Genomic DNA, 20,476 nt, shown 5'->3' with positions numbered 1-20,476 from the left:
CGAAGTCGGATGCTCAACCGACTGAGCCACCCAGGCACCCCTCAAGATCATTCTTTTACTTCATGACTATTTCTTTTATTAGTGGGCTTAAGGGTTGGACCTGATGAGTATTAGATTGAACTCTATGAAATTGCTGTTTTGATAGGTCAAAAACAGTAAAATATTGACAGTTTCAGATGGTTCAACCTAATATTATAGTAGGTACTCAGTAAATACTTGTTGACTGAGTGACTGAATGAAGGAATAAATGGAGACTTTATGCTTTAGATCACCTTGGATCAGGGGTTCTTAACGTTTTTCTATGCCATGTATCCCTTATCAGAATAATATTTTTAGGTGCTTAAAATATATATCATTAAAAATAGTACCAATTACATTGAAGGCAGTTCTTAAGATTAAAAAACCCAAACTTGTGACACAGTGTAGTGATAAGTGCTTTTTCACTGATGCATTAAATAACAAGATTATTCATCTGAAACGTGGGTAAGTTAAATTCCATTTTCCAAAGACCGCAGCGTGAAGACTGTTTTTGCTCAGTTTGCACGAGCTCATCACTCTGTCGGGTAGTCTTTGTTAGCATTTATAAGTGGGGAATATTGGGAAGCATCTTGGTTGTCTGGACCACCACTGTGATGTGTCACCATCTGGCAGCTGACTGATTGCTTTGTGGGACCTACCAAATTGTTGTCCAGCTTCATGTCGGATGAGGAAGACTGACCACAGGTGATCTCGTGGCAAGGTTAATAACTACTCTAAGTGATAAATGTAAATGATATTTTTAGGTATCTGCAACCCCTGTGTGATACGGTAGAAAAAGTCTCTAATTTCAGACAGACTCAAAGGCACAGATGACACTCGTACCACTGGGCTAGGTTGCCCACCTTCATAGTTGAGAAAGGTTAAGTTTCTAGTAGAAGGTAGTGAAAATACAGGTGTCATTCCCCATCCCAATCCAATTTCATGGATTTTTTTGCTCTTCTTCCTTTCAAACCCCTGTTGACTTTTGACTGTTAATGTTCCAGCAGCTCATGTCTTATCTATCAGACGTTTTATACTTTAGGAATCTTAAGCCAGTCTTGTTCACACTTGGAGTGATACGCTTTCATTTTTAAAGTTTTGGAAGTTATAAGGCCATAAATCATCTAAGGGCGTTGATTTAATCCAAAGATGTATCTCCATGGTCATATCGTCGATCTGCTCAGATCCCAAGGCCGTGTTAAAGAGTTCATGCCTGGCAGTCCTGGACTTCAGGGCTAGAAACTGTCCAGGCAGTCCTTATTTTGCATGGCATTATTTCAAATAGTGAATTTAAAGGGGCTCTTTTTCTGTATTTGCTAGATTTATCTGGAGATGTGAAAGGATTAGATACAAGGTTTCTTAAGGCACTAAATAAATAATTTTAATTCCTATCATAAAAGCCAGCTTTATGTCAGTTCGTCGACATAACACATGGGGAAAAAAAGATCATCGACAGATGATTCTACAGTGAGTACTATAGGAATTCCGAGAAAGAAGGCGTCACTGTGGGCTGGAGGAGGTGGGAAAGGCTTTATGGAGATGGTGAGATGAACTGGGCCTTAAGGGTAGGGCTAAATGAACAGAAATGACGAAGGCATTTCCAGCAGGGGCACTGGTATGAATAAGGCATAGAAGCTTTGAATTATGTAGGCCAGATCCCAGGAGTAAATAATATATATGCCTCATGAAATTGTTTTTTAAGAACCAAGACGTTGTTAAGCTTTCAGTAAAGTGAACCTTCAAACCTTCTGCTTCGGTAGTCATCCAAGTCTTGTGTGTTCGTTCATGTCTCTAAGAGCGTATTTTCTTAATGTAGACCTTTTTCTGGTGTGAATGAAAATTTAAAGTCCCGATTTTCAGTTTCCTGACCGTTTTGAATCTTTTGCCTTTAGCACCACCTGGCGGGAGCATGCTTTTAAAGACGACATAGCGTCTGCCTTAAGTGTGTTTTAGTTGACCTGCTGAATTCATTACGTGTCTGCCACCTCTTTTATCTTTTCATAGGTTGTAAGTGGAAGGATTTTTCCATCAGGGATTTGGTTTTCCACAAATAGCATAGTTAGGGCGTTGGCTGTTCTTAGCCTTGTATGTGTTTCTTGAGTTCCTGACTCTTGTCACGCGTTTTAACTTGGAGCAGTGATCCATTGTTTATAAGCGGGAAGGCAGAGTGGTGCCAGTTTGTAGCTAGTGCTAGATTCACGAGGAACTTTGCATCATTTACAGACTTTCTGTCCAAGACTTTGCTGTTTAGGCTGCCTAGTTTTTCTCTATCCTCTGACTTAGAAATATAGTAGAAAAATTACAGTTGGAAGAGATCCTAGGAATCATCTGGCCCCGTGCCCACCTTTTACAGGTGTTTAAGATTAAAAAGCAAGCAAACCACAAAAAAATCCTTCTTGCTAAAAAGTGCCCCTGATAAATACCTTTTCTTACAAATGGGCACTGGCCCCCAAGTTAAAAAGTAGGAGCAGTAAGCATCCACATTCCATTTCTAGAAAACAGGAAATGAACTAGGTACGGTGTTCTTTGCTTTTTTGCTAAAACACTTTGGCAGCTCATCCAAAGTCTCAAGTCTGCCTGGCAGCCTGTGCATTCAAAATGGGCATCTTTTTAAACATGGGTTGGGAGGGTCTGACTTGGCTCTGAGATTTGTAGTGTGACCTTTCTTAAAGAGGTGTGGTCATGTAAGTTTTTGAGAGCGGCCCAAATTTTGGCTAAATGGATCTTATTCTGTTTAAGGAATTGATTAGTTTAGGTTCCCAAACTGTTAGGTTTAAGTTGTTCCATATACGAAACATCACTGAAGTGTGATTAGGGAGATGGAAACAGGGAAAGAGCCCAGGCAGACACTTGGGTTCAGGTACGTCTTCCCTTACTTAACCAGCTGTGTGGCCTTCAGCAAATCACTTAACCTCTCTGAGACACCCTTTTTTCCCCCCCAGTTCCTAGTGTGGGTAAGAGGATTAAGTGAGATAGCATATGAAAGCTCTTATTCCTGGCACATAGTAGGGACTCGGTCATTTCTTTCCCTCCTAACTCCTTGCACAAAGGAGGTTGAAGATTTTCCTAATCTTTGAGTAAATGTACATCTGTCTGAGATTGATTAAACAGAGATTTCCTGAGGATAGAGGAAGAGAGTAAAGTCAGAGATCCTTTTCTGGAGAGAAATATTACTCCATTTTGTATAGGCTTGCTTTAAAATACGTGATTTTAATTGGAGCGCTTGTATTAATTTTGGGTTCCTGGCTCAGAATCTTAGGATGCGTCATCAAATTGGCTTAAAAAGGGACTGTAGAGTATAAAAGGGTATATAAGTTATTGTGAATGCTGTATATTAGGATTCTTTATACATGCTGGGGATTAAAACATAAATTGTCTTAAATAATAAAGGGAATTTATTTATTTATTTATTTATTTTTTTAACATTTATTTATTTTTGGGACAGAGAGAGACAGAGCATGAACAGGGGATGGGCAGAGAGAGAGGGAGACACAGAATCGGAAACAGGCTCCAGGCTCTGAGCCATCAGCCCAGAGCCTGACGCGGGGCTCGAACTCCCGGACCGCGAGATCGTGACCTGGCTGAAGTCGGACGCTTAACCGACTGCGCCACCCAGGCGCCCCAAGGGAATTTATTTTTTTATTAAAAAAATTTTTTTTCCCGCTATCCCCCATAAAGAGAATTTATTAACCCATATTCGGGAAAGACTTGATTCTGCAGCTGCACGTTTGCTTCTCAGGATTTCGTGTCTCTCATTCTTTGAATGAGGTTTTCACTGACTTCCTCCTTTACTGACAGCTCCAGGCTCTTCCCTCAAGGATACAAAATGACAGTTGTACTTGGAGACCTCATTCTCTTACACCGTCAAGGGGAAGAAGCCATCTCTCCTGCAGCTGCTCTAGAAGAGAAAGGAAGAAGCTTTCTTCTAGAGGGTCTCACAACATATCTTCTGACACTCACTGGCTCCAGTGGGTTTATGTGCTCATCCCCGATCCAGTAACTAGAACTGAGGGGTGAAGGCCCTGAATGGCTGAGGCCAATCAAAGCCCGTCCCTGGAGCAGGGAGGGAGTTAATCGTAAATAGAGCACATGGCTAAGAATGGGAGATGAATGGTTTCCCATAGGGCATTTGGGGTTCTTGTTCCAGGCAGAGGGAAAGTTGCTAAGCAGCAAACCACGGCGATCTGCGTCAGTGGTTAATTCAGACTTTGAGCTGTCAGTTAATGAAAACCTTTTGTTACGGCTGTAGGGATCATCCGTGTATCATGTGGACCGGAGGCTGCAGGAGAATTCCAGTTTTGGTATTCCATGCTGAGGCTATTCTGACAAAGGACAACAATATTCGAGTCATTGGCGGTAGGTATGACGTCCCCCCACAGAGGGCAGGGCTGGGCATGGCCCCTGTACCCTTGTCTTGCAGAAGTTGATATCACATGTAAGTAGGAAAAGGGCCTTGGTCACAAGAAAAATGTAGCTTTTTTTTTTTTTTTTTTTTATGCCCGAAAGGATTATGTGTAATTTCTTAAATTTTCTGCATTTTAAGTTGCTTTTCTTCTTTGAATTTTGTCTTCAGAATTATGCGTATGTGCGTTATTGTTATTCTTTGTGGTAAAATATACAAAACGAAATGTACCCTTCTGACCATTTCAGAGTGTACAATTCAGTGGCGTTTAGTACAGTCACACTATTGTACAACCCTCACCACGATCTAGTTCCAGAACATTTTTCATCATCCTAAAGTAAACCCTGTATCCATTAAGCAGTCACTCCCTATTACCCCTTACCCCAGCAGCTAGTAACTGCTCATCTGCTTTCTGTCTCTAGCGATTTGCCTGTTCTGGACATTTTGTACAAATCCACTCAGACAGAATGTAGTCTTCTGTGTCTGGCTTTTTTCACTTAGCATAGTGTTTTTAAGGTTCATCCATGTTGAGCATGTATCCGTACTTCATTCCTTTTCATGAAATGCCATATTTTGTTTATCCATTCATCAGTTGATGGATCAGTTGGTGGTTGTTTCCACCTTTTGGCTATTGTGAACAGTGCTGCTCTGAAGATTCATCTATGAGTTTTTGTTTGGACACCTGTTTTCTTTTTTTTTTTTTTTTAATTTTTTTTTTTTTTTCAACGTTGATTTATTTTTGGGACAGAGAGAGACAGAGCATGAATGGGGGAGGGGCAGAGAGAGAGGGAGACACAGAATCGGAAACAGGCTTCAGGCTCCGAGCCATCAGCCCAGAGCCCGACGCGGGGCTCGAACTCACGGACCGCGAGATCGCGACCTGGCTGAAGTCGGACGCTCAACCGACTGCGCCACCCAGGCGCCCCTGGACACCTGTTTTCAATTCTTCTGGGTCTATAGCTAGGAATGGAATTGCTAGATCTTATGGTAATTCTATGTTTCACTTCTTAAAGAACTGCCAGAGGAGATTCCATAGTGTCTACACAATTCTGCATCAGCGATGTAGGAGGGTTCCATTTTCTCCACATCCTCACTGACAATTGTTATTTTCTGTTTTTTAGATGATAGCTGTATTAGTGGGGGTGAAGTGGTATCTTACTGAGGTTTTGATTTTTATATCCCTAATGACTAATGACATTGAGCATCTTTTCATGTGCTTCTTGGCCATTTGTATATCTTCTTTAGAGAAACGTCTATTCAAAGCCTTTGCCTATTTTTGATTTGGGTTGCTCGACTTTTTGTTGTTGAGTTATGAGTTCTTAAACATTCTAGATACTAGACCCTTATCAGATACACAATTCCCAAATTCTTCTGCTAGATGGATTCGCTAGTGAATTCTATCAAACATTTAAAGAATCAACACCACCAATCCTTCTCAAACTCTTCCAAGGAAGAGGAAGGAGCTCATTATATGAGGCCAGCATTACTCTGATACCAAATCCAGAATAAGACATCACAAGAAAACAAAACTACAGTCAAAATCCCTTATGAATACACATGCAAATATCCTCAACAGAATACCAGCAAAGCAAATCAAACAGCATATTAAAAGGACTATACCGTCACCAAGTGGGATTTCTCTCAGGAATACAAGGATGGTTCAACATACAAAAGTCAATCAATGTAACATACCACACTAATTTCACTTCTTCTTTCCAACCTGGATGCCTTTTCTTTCTTTCTTTCTTTCTTTCTTTCTTTCTTTCTTTCTTTCTTTCTTTCTTTCTTTCAAGTTTATTCATTTATTTTGAGAGAGAGAGAGAGAGACAGGAAGACAGAGAGCGGGTGAGGGAGGGGAAGAGAGAGAGGGGGAGAGAGAATCCCAAGCAGGCTCTGCACTGTCAGCGTGAAGCCTGACATGGGACTCGAACCTACTAACCGTAAGATCATGACCTGAGCCAAAAGCAAGAGTCCGAGGCTTAACTGACTGAGCTACCCAGGTGCCCCATTTTTATTTATTTATTTTGAGAGAAAGAGGGAGAGAGAGAATCCATCTAGTCTGGGCTTTTCTTTATTGGGAGGGTTATTCCTGATTCAGCCTCTACTTGTTATGTATGTATTCATATTTTGCATTTTGTATTGAGTCAGTTTTGGTAGTTCATGTGTTTTCAGTTTTTGTCCATTTAGTTTATCTTATTTGTTGGCATACGAATATTCATAGTATTTATTTATTTATTTATTTATTTATTTATTTATTTATTTATTTATTTCATAGTATTCTATAATCCTTTTTATTTCTGTAAGGTCAATAGTAATGTCCCCATTTCATTTCTGCTTTTAGTAATTAGAATCTCTTTTTTCAAGCTAGCTAGAGGTTTGTCAATTTTGATCATTTTAAGGAGCCAACTTTTAATTTTGCTTACTTTCTCTATTGTTTTTCTATTCTCCACTCTTCTTTGATTTTCAGTAGTGCTCTGACTCCTGGGTTAGCCTGTAGCTTGTCTTCAGAGGTTACAGTACCATGGGTCAGAACTGTTGTGTGTTATAGTGGAAAGAGTCTGTACATGGGTTTGTAGTTACCGGTTCAAATCCCAGCTTTGGTATTTACTAGCTGTGAGTCTGGGGCAAATCACTTAAACTCTCTTGACCTGTTTTATTATTAGTGAAGTGGAGATCATAGCTACCTTGCAGGCATTGTAAGAATTGATGAGATCATTTAATATTTGGCACATAGTAGGCACTCAAAACTTGTGCTACTTAATTTCACTTGTTGAACAGGATCTGTTCTAGTTTGAAATGACTTTAAGGTCTGTCCTTGCTCCATAATAAGCTAGGAGTTCAGAGGACAGTGAACACCTGCTTCTGGGATTTGAATCCTCCTCCCTCCCCAAGGGTCTTGTTCTAATCCCTTCAGCAAGTTGCTAGGTTACCACTTAAAGGGATATGGTTCATTCATGTTCTCTGAATTTGGAAGAACTAAAGATTTGCTAACATTTGCAAAGAAACTCCCTGTCATCATGATTGGAGTTAAAACATCAAAGGTGGGTACAAACAACAGAAGTAAGTAATCTCCCCCAAACATACTTCTTTTGGTCTGCTTGTCACATACATGCATCTCTGTATGCCATGGCAATAGGCAGACCTTTCCTTTTTTAGAGTATCCAGGGTTTACTGGGAATTAGTGTCCATCAGTGTTGTCATTCCATTATTCAACCAGTCCTTGCATTTTTAGAACGTATATGTCTTGTTTCCCCCTTTCCACATACTTGTGATTAAAGAAAAGGCCACTGAACTTTTTTCTCAAACTTTGTTTTCGAATTTTCTGTATCTTCCCAATTCTTTGAGGTATCGTGATTTTTTGCATAGTCCTTTATGAAAAGAACAATTTGAATGAGTTTTCTGGTTGCTGCCTCAGATTTCTGAATTGTTAAATTCTCTGGGTCTTTTTTTTTTTTTCTTTCTTTCTTAAATAGCTGACATAGATCTGCTCAGATCATAATCCTGTGTTTAAATCCCCTTGAGAAGTTTCTGGGGGATTAGTTATCTTCTGTTGATCTTAGAGTGTTAGATGCCAGTCTTATTTTTTTCTTTTATCTGGTAAATGTTTCATTGTATTTATTGTTAATACTTTTTGTACAATATTGCTGTATTCCAGAAATATATTTTTTCCTTACTATATCCATTTTTTTTCAAAATTGTATATACTTTGAACATGTAAATGGATTGCATTCTAGAGACAATAGAGATATTTGCAGTTTAAGGTAATCCATTCCTAGAAGGAAGCATCATTTTTTTTTTTTAATTTAACTAATTAATTTATTTTATTTTATTTTTGAGAGAGAGCATGATGGGGGGAGGAGCAGAGAGATAGGAAGACACAGAATCCCAAGCAGGCTTCAGGCTCCAAGCTGTCAGCATAGAGCCCAACACGAGGCTCGAGCTCACAAATCGCAAGATCGTGACCTGAGCCGAAGTCAGACGCTTAATTGACTGAGCCGCCCAGGCGCCCCAGCATCGTTTTATCATTTGTCTCTGAATTTGTCAGGTTCCTCAGTTTGCAAAATGTCAGTTTGCATTTGTGTAGACTAGCACTGTCCAATAGAAATATGATGCAAGCTAGATATGTAAGTTTTCCAGTGGCCTTATTAAAAAAAAAATAGAAATAGGTGAAATTAGTTTTAATAATATATTTTATTTTGGGGCATCTGGGTGGCTCAGTTGGCTAAGTGTCCGACTCTTGATTTTTGCTCAGGTCGTGATCTCATGGTTCATGAGATCAAGCCCCACGTTGGGCTCTGCACTGACAGCATGGAACCTGCTTAGGATTCTTTCTCCCTCCCTCTCTGCCCCTCCTCTGCTCATGTGCAAGTGTGCTCTCTCTCCAAATAAACTTTAAAATATATATATTTTATTTAATACAAATTGTCATTTTCACATTTACTCAATATAGAAAAATCATTAAGGTATTTGGCATGTATGGGACACCTCGGTGACTCAGTCAGTTAAGCATCTGACTTTGGCTCAGGTCATGATCTCGCAGTCTGTGAGTTTGAGCCCCGTGTCGGGCTCTGTGCTGACAGTTTGGAGCTTGGAGCCTGGTTTGGATTCTGTGTCTCCCTCGCTTTTTGCCCCTCCCCAGCTTGTCCTTTGTCTCTCTCTCTCAAAAATAAATAAACATTAAAAAAAAAAAAAAAAAGATATGTGACACATAGTATGTATTTTACACTTAGAGTGCATCTCAGTGTGGTGCAAAATATATGTCATCACAAATATTTAGTCTGTGGTTAGATTTTCCACACATTATAGTTGAAAAAGTAAATTCATATGTTCAAGTTCCAAACACGTTTTCCAGTAATTGAATCAGATATCAGTTTTCAAATTTAAATTAATAAAGTTAAATAACGTTGAAAATTCAGTTTCAAAAGGTCACACTAGTTATATTTCACGTGCCCAGTAGTCATACGTGGCTAGCGGCTACCATGTTCAACAGTACACGTGTAGACCTCATTTTGTGACAGTAAGGCAAAGCTACACTGTGTTGCCATTGAAAGGATTGCTCTTAAATTCTAAAAGTAAAGAAAGTCAGTTTTATCTTCCTTCTAGTTTCCCAGGCTATTTTTGACCAAACTTCTTAGGGCATGTCCTCACTCCCTGGGTGCTTCTGTACTGACAGTTAGATTATTGGTTCCTTGTTTTAGTTTGCTGCGCTGCTGTCCGTCAGTCCTGGAATTTGCCAGGAGGCCTAGCACTTTAGGTTGCCCCCGGTACACACGTGAGTGGTTGGAGAAGAGGAAAATTCCACGGTCTTTTGGTGCATGCTTAGAGGCTCAGATATCAGATGTTAGGCAGTTCGCTAGTAGGACCGTATCACGCCCTGCTGCTTTTTATGTGAAAGGAAATATGGATAAGGGAGTTGTTTCTTGGACAGTTGGGGGCTAGCTCAGTTTATAGTTGCAAGCCTCCGTTTGACTTTTGCCGTGGGAGCAGAGCCCTGGGTTGCCAGGTTTTTCAAACGAAGCCCAGAAATCTAGATTTTTATATGAATTCTTTCAGTTTTAAAAGGTTAGTGACTAATTCAGTTTTATGTTTAAAACACCACAAAGAATGAACGAAGCATGTCTGCAGGCTGGATGGGTTTGGCCCTTGGGTCACCAAAATATAACCTCTGGTCTAAAATACACTGGTAATCAGCATCATTGGACACAGAACATGAATGTGAGTTAAAATCCCCGGCAGTCACACTTGCACCTTATCTTTCTTGCACTCCCCTTTTGGAGCATGTGCAAAGTATTGGAGTTGGCTTATAGTTAGCTGGTATAGATTAGAGGAAGTTGGTCACTGACTACTACTTACATACTGTGAGTGGTCACTGAGTGTAGTGATAATGGAATTTTTCTTCCGTGTTAGGAAAAGTAGGAGAAAGAGTACAAATAGCATTTTAATTAAAAAAAAATTTTTTTTTTGATGTTTGTTTATTTTTGAGAGAGACAGAGACAGAATGCGAGTGGGTTGGGGCAGAGAGAGAGAGGGAGGCACAGAATCTGAAGCAGGCTCCAGGCTCCGAGCTGTCAGCACAGAGCCCGACGCGGGGCTCGAACTCACGAGCTGTGAGATCATGACTTGAGCCGAAGCCGGATGCTCAACCGAATGAGCCACCCAGGCGCCCCGCATTTTTATTTTTAAATTTGCTGCATAAAATGCATAATTTATTATGTAATACTATGTGTTAATAGCTACTTTGCTACATATTTACTTTTTTACTCTATGAAAATTTTTACTTGGTAAAAATTTATGCTGCTGTGTAGCAACAAGTGTTATAAAGCTTTATGTGTGTTAACTGAACTACCCCGTGAGGTAAGTACCTTTATTACCGACCCCATTTTACAAGTGGGGAAACTGACCATGGAGAAATCATTTGTTCATGATTGCAGGCAGGAAGTGGTAAAGCCAGGATTTGAACCCTTGGCAGTTACACTGCAGAGACAGACTCTTTCTCTTATTGCTCCTCCTCCTTCCGCAGTCCCCAGGTGGTCATTCTCCGTTTTTCCGCACACCTTCCTCACTGCCCTCCCCATGGCCTGGCACCGTGAGGCCCCCAGTGCCGAACCGGTGCGGCATCAGGTGCGCTTCCGGTCTCTGGCGTTGATGATCCTTTGGCTTTTGCACGCGCAGAAATGGAGATGTTGGGGATCACAGTTATAATGAAGAGACCAGATTTTCTTTCACTTTCTAAACATTCAACCTAGAAAAATTAAAAACCTCTCAACCAGCTGTAAGAACAGTACATTGAATGCATGTATAGTGTTTCCCCGTGCTCACCAACTATTAACATTTTGTCTCTCTGTACCATTTGAGAATTAGTTCAAGTACTTTATGCCATAATATCTTGTTTAGCAATGTATCCCTAAGGGCAGGGCGTCCTCGGTATAACCACAGTACTGAGGTGACATTCAGGAAATCTGTCACTGGTAAAGTACTTTTATTTAATATACAGTGCTAATGCACATTTCCCTAGTTGTTCCGATTTAGACCTTTATTTATTTTTAATTTTTTTTTTTAATGTTTATTTATTTTTGAGACAGAGAGAGACAGAGCATGAACGGGGGAGGGTCAGAGAGAGAGGGAGACACAGAATCTGAAACAGGCTCCAGGCTCTGAGCTGTCAGCACAGAGCCCGACGCGGGGCTCGAACTCACGGACCGTGAGATCATGACCTGAGCCGAAGTCAGACACTTAACCGACTGAGCCACCCAGGCGCCCCAATTTAGACCTTTATACTACTTTTTTTTCTAAAGTCTAGGATGAAGTCAAAGATTGTATTTACTTTTCATATTTTTCCTTTAACCTCCCAGGCTTTTTTTTTTTTTTTTTTTTTTTTGGTCTTTCATGGCATTGACAGTTTTAGAGATTCCAGACTAGTTGCTTTGCAGATGTCCTTACGTTTGGGATTGTCTGATTGTTTCTCCATGTTTAGATTCAGGTTTAAAGTTTTGTAGGACTATCACATAGTGTATCTTCTTCAGTGTATTACGTTAGGAAGCATGTGGTATAATTGTATTGCCTTGTTGGTGGTGGCAAGTTTCATCATTTTTTAAAAAATATTTCTTGGGCGCCTGGGTGGCGCAGTCGGTTAGGCGTCCGACTTCAGCCAGGTCACGATCTCGCGGTCCATGAGTTCGAGCCCCGCGTCAGGCTCTGGGCTGATGGCTCGGAGCCTGGAGCCTGTTTCCGATTCTGTGTCTCCCTCTCTCTCTGCCCCTCCCCCGTTCATGCTCTGTCTCTCTCTGTCCCAAAAATAAATAAACGTTGAAAAAAAAAAAAATTAAAAAAAATATTTCTTTATCTTTGAGAGGGAGAGAGAGAGAGGGCGTGAGTGGGGGAGGGACAGAGAGAGAGGGAAACACAGAATCTGAAGCAGGCTCTAGGCTCTGAGCTGTCAGCACAGGACCCAATGTGGGGCTGGAACTCACGAACTGCGAGATCCTGCCCTGAGCCGAAGTCGGACACTTAACCTACTGAGCCACCCAGGTGCGCCTCATCATTTGGTTGAGAATAGTGTTCACCAGATTACTTCATCAGAAGTTTTGTTTTGTTGTTTTGTTTGCTTTGTTACAAGCATTCTCTGGAATGATATTTTGAGATGCATGAATATCCTGTTTCCCAAGTCTCTCACCCATTGGTTTCCATTGATTTTAGTCTGAACCTCTTCCTCTTACAGTTTTTGTGAAATACTGATATTCTGTTTCTTTCCTTTTACATTTATTAGCTGGATTTTCTGTAAAGAACTTTCCCTCCTCTGATAGGCAGAATAATGGCCCCGCCCAAAGATGTCCACCCCCTAATCCCAGAACCTATGAAAATATTACCTGACATAGCAACAGAAAATTGAACTTGTAGGTGGATTTAAGGTTGCTAATCAACTGACCTTCATCACAAGGGTCCTTTAAAGTGGAAGAAGGAGGCAGAAGAGGAGTCAGATTGACGCTGTGTGAGAAGGACCAGACCCTTCATTGCTGGCTTTGAGGATAGAGAAAGGGCACCAAAAGCCATGGAATGGGGGAGGCCTCTAGAAGCTGGAGAAGGAAAAGAAATGAGCCTATAGAAAGAGTCTGTAGAAAGGAATGCAGCCCCCCTCTTGCCTTGATGACATCTGTGTCAGACTTCTGACATAAGAAATATCAGACAACAAATTTGTGCTGGTAAAGCCATCAAGTGGGTGGTAGTTTATTACAGGAGCAGCAATGGAAAACCAGTATACCTTCTTACCAGTGTGGACTCATGGGTTCTTTTTTTTTTTTTTTTTTCTTAAATATAAGTGGATTATACTCTATCTCTGTCATAATTCATTTTTATTTTCAAATTGTCTTAAATTTGCCCATTGAGATCCTTGGGATCCATTGCGATCCATTGAGATCCTTGTGACATGTTCCCAGTCAGTTTTTTGAGCACTTTCCTCTCTTTGGACATAACAAGATATTCCAGGCCTATCTTGTGCTTTCCCTCGCCAACTTGGAATCAGAAGACAAACTCTTAAGCAGTGCACTGTACTGTTTCTTAAATTATCCTCTGCGCTGGAGTGAAGACATGACTCTGAAGTGTTTTTCTTATAACCGTATTGCAAAGACAACATAATAGTGATTGATCATTGGGAAAACCCTGTGACTGGGCTTTAGAAGTTTGCCACAAGAATGAGAAGTATGGAGTGTCTGGTCTTTTCATTCCCGTCTTCCTGCCTCTGCTCTGCATGGTGTTCTTGCCAGGGCTGGGCAAGTAGCAGCAGGGATTTATGGATATTTTCACATAAATTCATAAAAAGATAGGCTTATCTTTGACTGGAGAGGCTGAATTTGGTTCTAAGGTCTGTCTATAAGTTTCTGTATTACACTCATTCAGAAATTGTTCACTGTGCAGTCTTTTTCGAAAAATGATTCTATAGATGCGCTGCCTGGCTGGCTGAGTTGGTGGAGCGTGTGACTCTTCATTTCAGGGTCGTGAGTTTGAGCCCTACCTTGGGCATAGAGATTGCTTAAGAAAAAAATAATTTATGGGGCGCCTGGGTGGCGCAGTCGGTTAAGCGTCCGGCTTCAGCCAGGTCATGATCTCGCGGTCCGGGAGTTCGAGCCCCGCGTCAGGCTCTGGGCTGATGGCTCGGAGCCTGGAGCCTGTTTCCGATTCTGTGTCTCCCTCTCTCTCTGCCCCTCCCCCGTTCATGCTCTGTCTCTCTCTGTCCCAAAAATAAATAAACGTTGAAAAAAAAAAGAAAAAAATAATTTAGGAGAGGCATGTGGGTGGCTCAGTCAGTTAAGTGTCTGACTCTTGACTTTGGCTCAGGTCATGATCTCATGGTTTGTGACATTGAGCCCCACGTTGGGCTCTGCACTGACCGGTGTGGAGCCTGCTTGTGATTCGCTCTCTCTCCTTCTCTTTCGGCCCCTCCTCTCTCATGCTCGCTTGCTCGCTCTCTCTCTCTCAAAATAAATAAATAAAAACTTTAAAAAAGAAAAATAAAAAAAAATTTTTTTAATTGTGCTGTAGAATTCTTAGCTAATTTTTTCAAACACTTTGTGGTGGTGCGTAGAAAGAGGTGGCATTTAGTGGGCCGGAGTAAAATTTAGTCTTTGGAGATGTGTAGAAATCTCACATGATTACAGACTTTAGTCTTAGGGGCCAAAAGCACAGAATGCGTATGGGGCCTGGCGGGTAATGTGAATGAGTGAAGGGACCATGAGGGGACTGTGCTGAACTAGACCCTGTGAACCTGTCCTGAAGGGAGCACTCGCCCTTCCTCAGTGGACTCACCGTGGTAGAGAGAGCGAGCCCAGGGTTGCCAGGGTTTTCAAGAGAGCCCAGAATTCGAGATTTTTAAATGAATTCCTCCAATTTCAGAAGGTTAGTAATTCAGTTTGTTTTTCGTTCTTTTCTTTCTCTTTTTTTTTTTTTTTTTTGTGGTGGGGGGAGAGGGACAGAGAGTGATGAGAGAGAGATTGAGAGAGAGAGAGAGAGAGAGAGAGAGAGAGAGAGAGAGAGAATCTTAAGCAGGCTCTGCACTCATCATGGAGCATAGTATCTACTTGGCAGTTCACTGGGCCTTTGTGCCTCCTGCAGAAAGCCTGGCTCGGAGCCTCCTGAGGTGGGGTCCTCACGCTGATACCCCGAGAGAGGCAACCAGTCCCGTGGTGGGCTCTGTTCCATTGTTGCTTTATTCTTGGTTGCCTTCTGTGACGGTTCACGTAATGTGTCAAGGACTCCTGGCTCAGTCTCATGACCGTAAGATCACCACCTGAGCTGAAATTGAGAGTTGGACGCTTAACCGACTGAACCACCCAGGCGCCTCAATAATTCAATTTATTTTCATTTATTATTCTTATTTTTTTATTTAAGTGTTTGAAAGTCTTTTTTTTTTTTTTTTTAATGTTCATTTATTTTGAGAGAGAGGGAGCGAGAGTGTGCGCACATGGGTGGGGACTGGGCAGAGAGAGAGACAAAGAGAATCCCAACCAGGCTCTGCCCTGTCTGTGCAGAGCCTGATGTGGGGGCTCAATCTCATGAACCATGAGATTATGACCTGAGCGGAAATCAGGAGTCGGACGCTTAACTGACTAAGCTCCCCAGGCGCCCCAAGGTGCATCTGGCACCTGAACAGGGATATGAGCCCCGGACCCTCAGATTACAAGTCTGATGCTCTACCAACGGAGAGACCCAGGCTCAATTTGTTTTTAAAGCACAATGAGAAGTTAACAAACAATGTCTGCAGATTGGTTTTGGCCCTGGATTGCCAGTTTATAACCTCTGGTCTAAGATACACTGGTAATCAGCATTATTGCACACAGAGGACTGTCTAGAGCAGGGGTTCTTAACCTTTTTGTGCAGTGGACCAAATGTGCAATGGCAGTGTAGGGAAGCCTGTGGGTCTCTTCTCAGCATAATGGTTCTGAAGTGTATAGAAAATATATAGGAGTCTAAACATAATCAATTGTATTGAAATGTAATTATCAAAATATTGTATAAAAGGTAAATTTGTGACATATATGCATTTTTATTAGTTCATTAAATAACATGGTCTGCTAGGAGGTTTGTTAACTGCCATAATTTTTATATATTGTGAGAAATGACATTTTCAGATAACTGTAACAATTGTACAATAATATTAAAACACCTGGTACCTATAGGTGGCAAGGTCACGGGTATTGCTAACACTCCGTTTTGTGCCTACATTTGTAATTGAAGATAATGTTAAATTTCAACTAGTAGTGAGAACAAAGATGCCATTTTGTCTCCCATCTATTTTTAATAACCCGCAGCAAATGTCAGGTTAAGAACCCTTGGTCCACAATAATAGTAGCCTACTTAATAATAGCGTAAGGGTAGTAGTACAATGTTACCGAATACAGTTAAGAAGCCACAATCTCACAGTTTTATTTTTGTCTCTACAGTTAACTTTTTGGTTACTGAATTTGATTCTGTGTTTTTCTCTAGAACGTTATCATTTGTCTTACAAGATTGTGCGAACAGATAGTCGCCTGGTACGCAGCATTCTGACAGCCCATGGATTTCATGAAGTAAGCTCATTTTTACTACCTCACCTGATCTGCTCTAAAACTGAAAATCCTAGACATCCAACCTGACGACCAGTTAATAGGGCAGCTCTAGAGGGTACTTGGGAATCTATGCTTAGTGATGATGCAGAGCTTATGTTGAATTTCTGAGTGGATTTACCAGTTTCTCCTTGAAATGCATGGAAAACATTTTCATAAGATTCCTTCCCCCCCATCCCCCCCTTCCTCCCTTCCTCTCTGTCTTTTTTTTTAAACTAAAAACCCCAAATGTTTTTCTTGCTATGATTAGGCTTGGGGTAGAGACAGAGCTGCCCATAGGGAATGGTCTGATACTGAATTAAGATTCTTTGATTGCAAGCAACAGAAGTAGATTCTGCCTAATTTAAACCCAAAGAGGGCCCCCTGGGTGGCTCAGTCGGTTAAATGTCTGACTTCAGCTCAGGTCATGATCATCTGGTCTGTGGGATTGAGCCCATGTCGGGCTCTGCTGACAGCTCAGAGCCTGGAGCCTGCTTTGGATTCTGTGTCTCCCTCTCTCTCTGCCCCTCCCCTGCTCGTGCTCTGTCTCTGTCTCTCTCAAAAATAAATAAACGTTAAAAAAATAAATAAATAAAGAATTTGTGGGTAAGTTATACACAGGATGCGTAGCAGAATCAGAGGAAGAGGTGAAAAGAGACTAGAACAGCCCCAGGGGTCTGGGAATAGGAATCTTAGGGACTGTCTCTTCGGGGGACTGCCATAGAAGTGACTCAACTCCATTCATTGTCATTGTGCCTTTCTCCACTGAAGACTCCCCCTCTGGAGATAGTATGACTAGTCCAGCTTGGGCCATGGAAGTGCTCCTTGCAGGGGGTCAGGGGGTGACTGGCAGTCTTTTAAAACCAAATGGTATGTCATTCCCAAAGAAAATTAGGAAAATTGGGATATTGATATTAAAAGGGACAGGCAAAAATGCTGGGCTGATTTACACTGTAGATATTTTGAGAAGATTGATAATAGTCTGGTTCCTAGCTCCTTATCTTAGGTTGAGGTCTGAAGTAGACATTTTGTGAAAGTTCTGATACTAGTCTATATCCTGTCTTGGTGTTTTATCTCTGGGGCCTCACTGGTACCTCTCACATCATAGGCACAGGGTACATAATTGTTGAATGAACAGACAAGTGAATAGACAAAATCATTCTTATGAGTGAATGAATGATATCCTAAGTTGGTTTGCCATGACAAGGTTTTAGTCCTGATCAGTGCTTTATATCCAGCATCTGTAAGGACCTAAGGACACTGAAGACGAGAGTTGGGGGTTTGAGCCCTCTTCTCATGCTTTGATATGTAAGAATGTTAAGAGACATCACAGACTTCTATAGAAGGATTCATTTATTCCACTTTTTGTATCTGGGATTTGCCCACCTATCGCATCCTTTACAGCTTTTCATACTCAGCTTTTATTTTACTAGGTTTAAATACTAACTGGGCACTCACTCTGCTCTGTAGATGAAAAATTTCTACGGCCTTTCTTGCCATCTCCCTGGAGAGAGGCTATCTCTGATGTTTTTGTATCTTTTTATCTGCCCTCAGGTTCACCCAAGCAGCACTGACTATAACCTAATGTGGACAGGATCCCACCTGAAGCCCTTCTTACTTCGCACCCTTTCTGAAGCACAAAAGGTTAATCACTTTCCCAGGTAATGCTCTTGTAGCTATTTTGCTCCATTTAAAGGTACTTGACACTGGGCATGTGGCCAAGAGAGATAATTAATGTCCTTAAAAAAAGAAGTCTGTGATACGGGGCAGCAGTCTGCAAATCAAACCGAGGTGTTCATATCTGTAAGCATGTATTATACGAAGCCTCTCCAAGGACTGTGTAGACATGGATGGTTCTAAAGGAGACTGTTTCTGGATTGCATATCCCATAGGTTCTCTTTCCTAAGATTGAGCAGTTTGAGAGCCCCTTGTGTGTAAGTGTTCTCCCTCTCTCACCTCCTTTTTCAGTTACTATTCTTCCCGTTTGTAAAACAATGGCCCTCTTAGAATGTTAACATGGTGCATTGTCCTTGGGTGCAAACATTTCCAGGGTTCCAGACAAAACCCCCTCCCCCCTCCAAAAAATGGTGTTGAATTGAATTCTGGTAATGACAAATTATTTTTCCGTGATAGTGATTTCAATTTCTTTGCTTTTAATAGAATCCAAAGCATAAAACTTGACATAGTCAAGTTGTCAGCTGATAGGCCATTAATTTTAATTTGTAATGGTAGATCATCTTGTGATTTTTGACACAGAATTAGGAAGTTGAAAGAATTGAGTGTCACTGGTAGAGAAAACTCCTTCCAGTTGCATTTTTAATGGCAGCCTAGAGAGCCAATACTGCCTAGTGGCCAGGAGCATAGGCTCTTCTAACCAAGTGCCTGGGCCCGGATACCAGTTCTGCTGAGCGTCCTTGGTAACAAGACCTTTCTGAACATCATTTTCCTCATTGGTAAAAAGATGTTGCTAATGATCCACACTTCACAGGACTGTTGTGAGGATTTAATGTGTCCAGATCTAAACTATTTAGAACAGTGCTCGCTCGTTACATAGTAAACACTACAGAAGTGTTAGCTGTTATTTTTGTGACCAGAGTTTCCTAGTGTTTTCATCTGTGAAGAAGAAAATAGGAATAAAATTGATGCTGAAACCCTACCTTATTCTGGCAGTCATACTCAACCACGGAGAGACAGATAGATGACCTTGTAGACAAGAGGGAAACAAATCTCATCTCATGAAGAGAAGGAAATCCAGTACAACTTTTTTATTTGGACTGTGGTTGCATTTTATTTTATTTTATTTAGTTCTAGGACTTAAGTCCTAGTTACTTATGCTCACAAGTTTTTTTTTCATATGCTTTTCTCATTTTTATCTAGTGAAGTTTCTTTCTTAATTTTTCAATTCTCTTATATCTCGTCACGGTGTGTAAATACCTGGCCCAAGTCAAGTAATTTCCTCATAATCTTGCATAAATGTGGATTTTGAGTTCATAACAAGTTTCAGTTTTATGTCTCTGCTTCATTTGCAAAAGTAACTTAAGCCTTATTTTTCTTCCTTCATGTCTAGAAGATGTAGATTTGGTATTCTAAATGTGTGACTGGATGGTTGAAGTGAATCAGATACGGTCTATCTTAAGTAGGCATTTAAAGAGTCCTTGAAATAGCCTACACTGGAGTCTGCGTTCCAGTTCATGTTACTAGTATATTATTTATTTTAATGGTTTTTGAAGTACTCCTGTAGGTGTATAGGAATTCTGTCTCAGTTTAGAATTAAACAGTCAGCGTTAATAAATTTGAACCTGTATTTTCTGGAGTATTCCTTGAATGTGGTGTTCTTGTATGTTCGAGCACACTGATAACACATCATCTAAATGCGATAACACATCATCTAAATGCACCATGCTTCGTGGCTTCTGCTGCTCTGTCTCGCATGGTTTCAATCCAGAGACCTGAACTCAAGCGTAAGAGGCATTCAGGCACTTAAAATGTTTCCAGGGCACCTGCGTGGCTCAGTTGGTTAAGCGTCTGACTTCGGCTCAGGTCATGATCTCTCAGTCTGTGAGTTCGAGCCCCACGTCGGGCTCTGTGCTGACAGCTCAGAGCCTGGATCCTGCTTCAGATTCTGTGTCTCCCTCTCTCTCTGCCCCTCCCCCCACTCATTCTCTCGCGGTCTCTCGCTCTCTGTCAAAAATAAACATTAAAAAAAATTTTTTTTAATGTTTCCAATATTATTGTGAACTTTCTTAATATAATTTTTAACTTTTAATTTTAAATAATTTTAGACTTCTAGAAAAGTTGCAAAGATAATGTAGTTACTCTGTATCCTTTACTCAGTTTTTCTAACATTAATATCCATTATAACAGTGGCAAAATTATCAAAATGGAGACATTAACCTTGGTATACTGTACATTTTAATAAAAATTCATAATATTTATGGTGTTTTGATATATTGTGTACTACAGTAGTTGCCGTGATAATCAG

General features: G+C 40.9%; 1 protein-coding gene across 20 annotated transcripts in view; it reads left to right on the top strand.

The window, feature by feature from the left end:
* Positions 1–20,476, top strand: part of TTLL5 (tubulin tyrosine ligase like 5) — a 289,561-nt gene that overhangs the window by 3,516 nt on the left and 265,569 nt on the right. For all 20 annotated transcript variants that reach the window (XR_015252163.1, XR_015252162.1, XM_086709211.1 and 17 more), the window contains exons 3-5: positions 4,268–4,374; positions 16,397–16,479; positions 18,049–18,155. Coding sequence is in view for 18 of the 20 variants with exons in the window: in XM_086709211.1 (XP_086565337.1) it covers positions 4,268–4,374; positions 16,397–16,479; positions 18,049–18,155 (297 nt within the window). In the remaining 2 variants the exon portion in view is untranslated. The remainder of the gene's footprint in view (positions 1–4,267; positions 4,375–16,396; positions 16,480–18,048; positions 18,156–20,476) is intronic.

The sequence above is a fragment of the Puma concolor genome, chromosome B3 (assembly GCF_028749965.1).
Source record: "Puma concolor isolate L17-30 chromosome B3, mPumCon1.1.hap2, whole genome shotgun sequence".
Taxonomy (NCBI): Eukaryota; Metazoa; Chordata; class Mammalia; order Carnivora; family Felidae; genus Puma; species Puma concolor.
The sequence above is the reverse complement of the archived record's forward strand: the minus strand, read 5'-3'. Positions and strand labels throughout refer to the sequence as shown.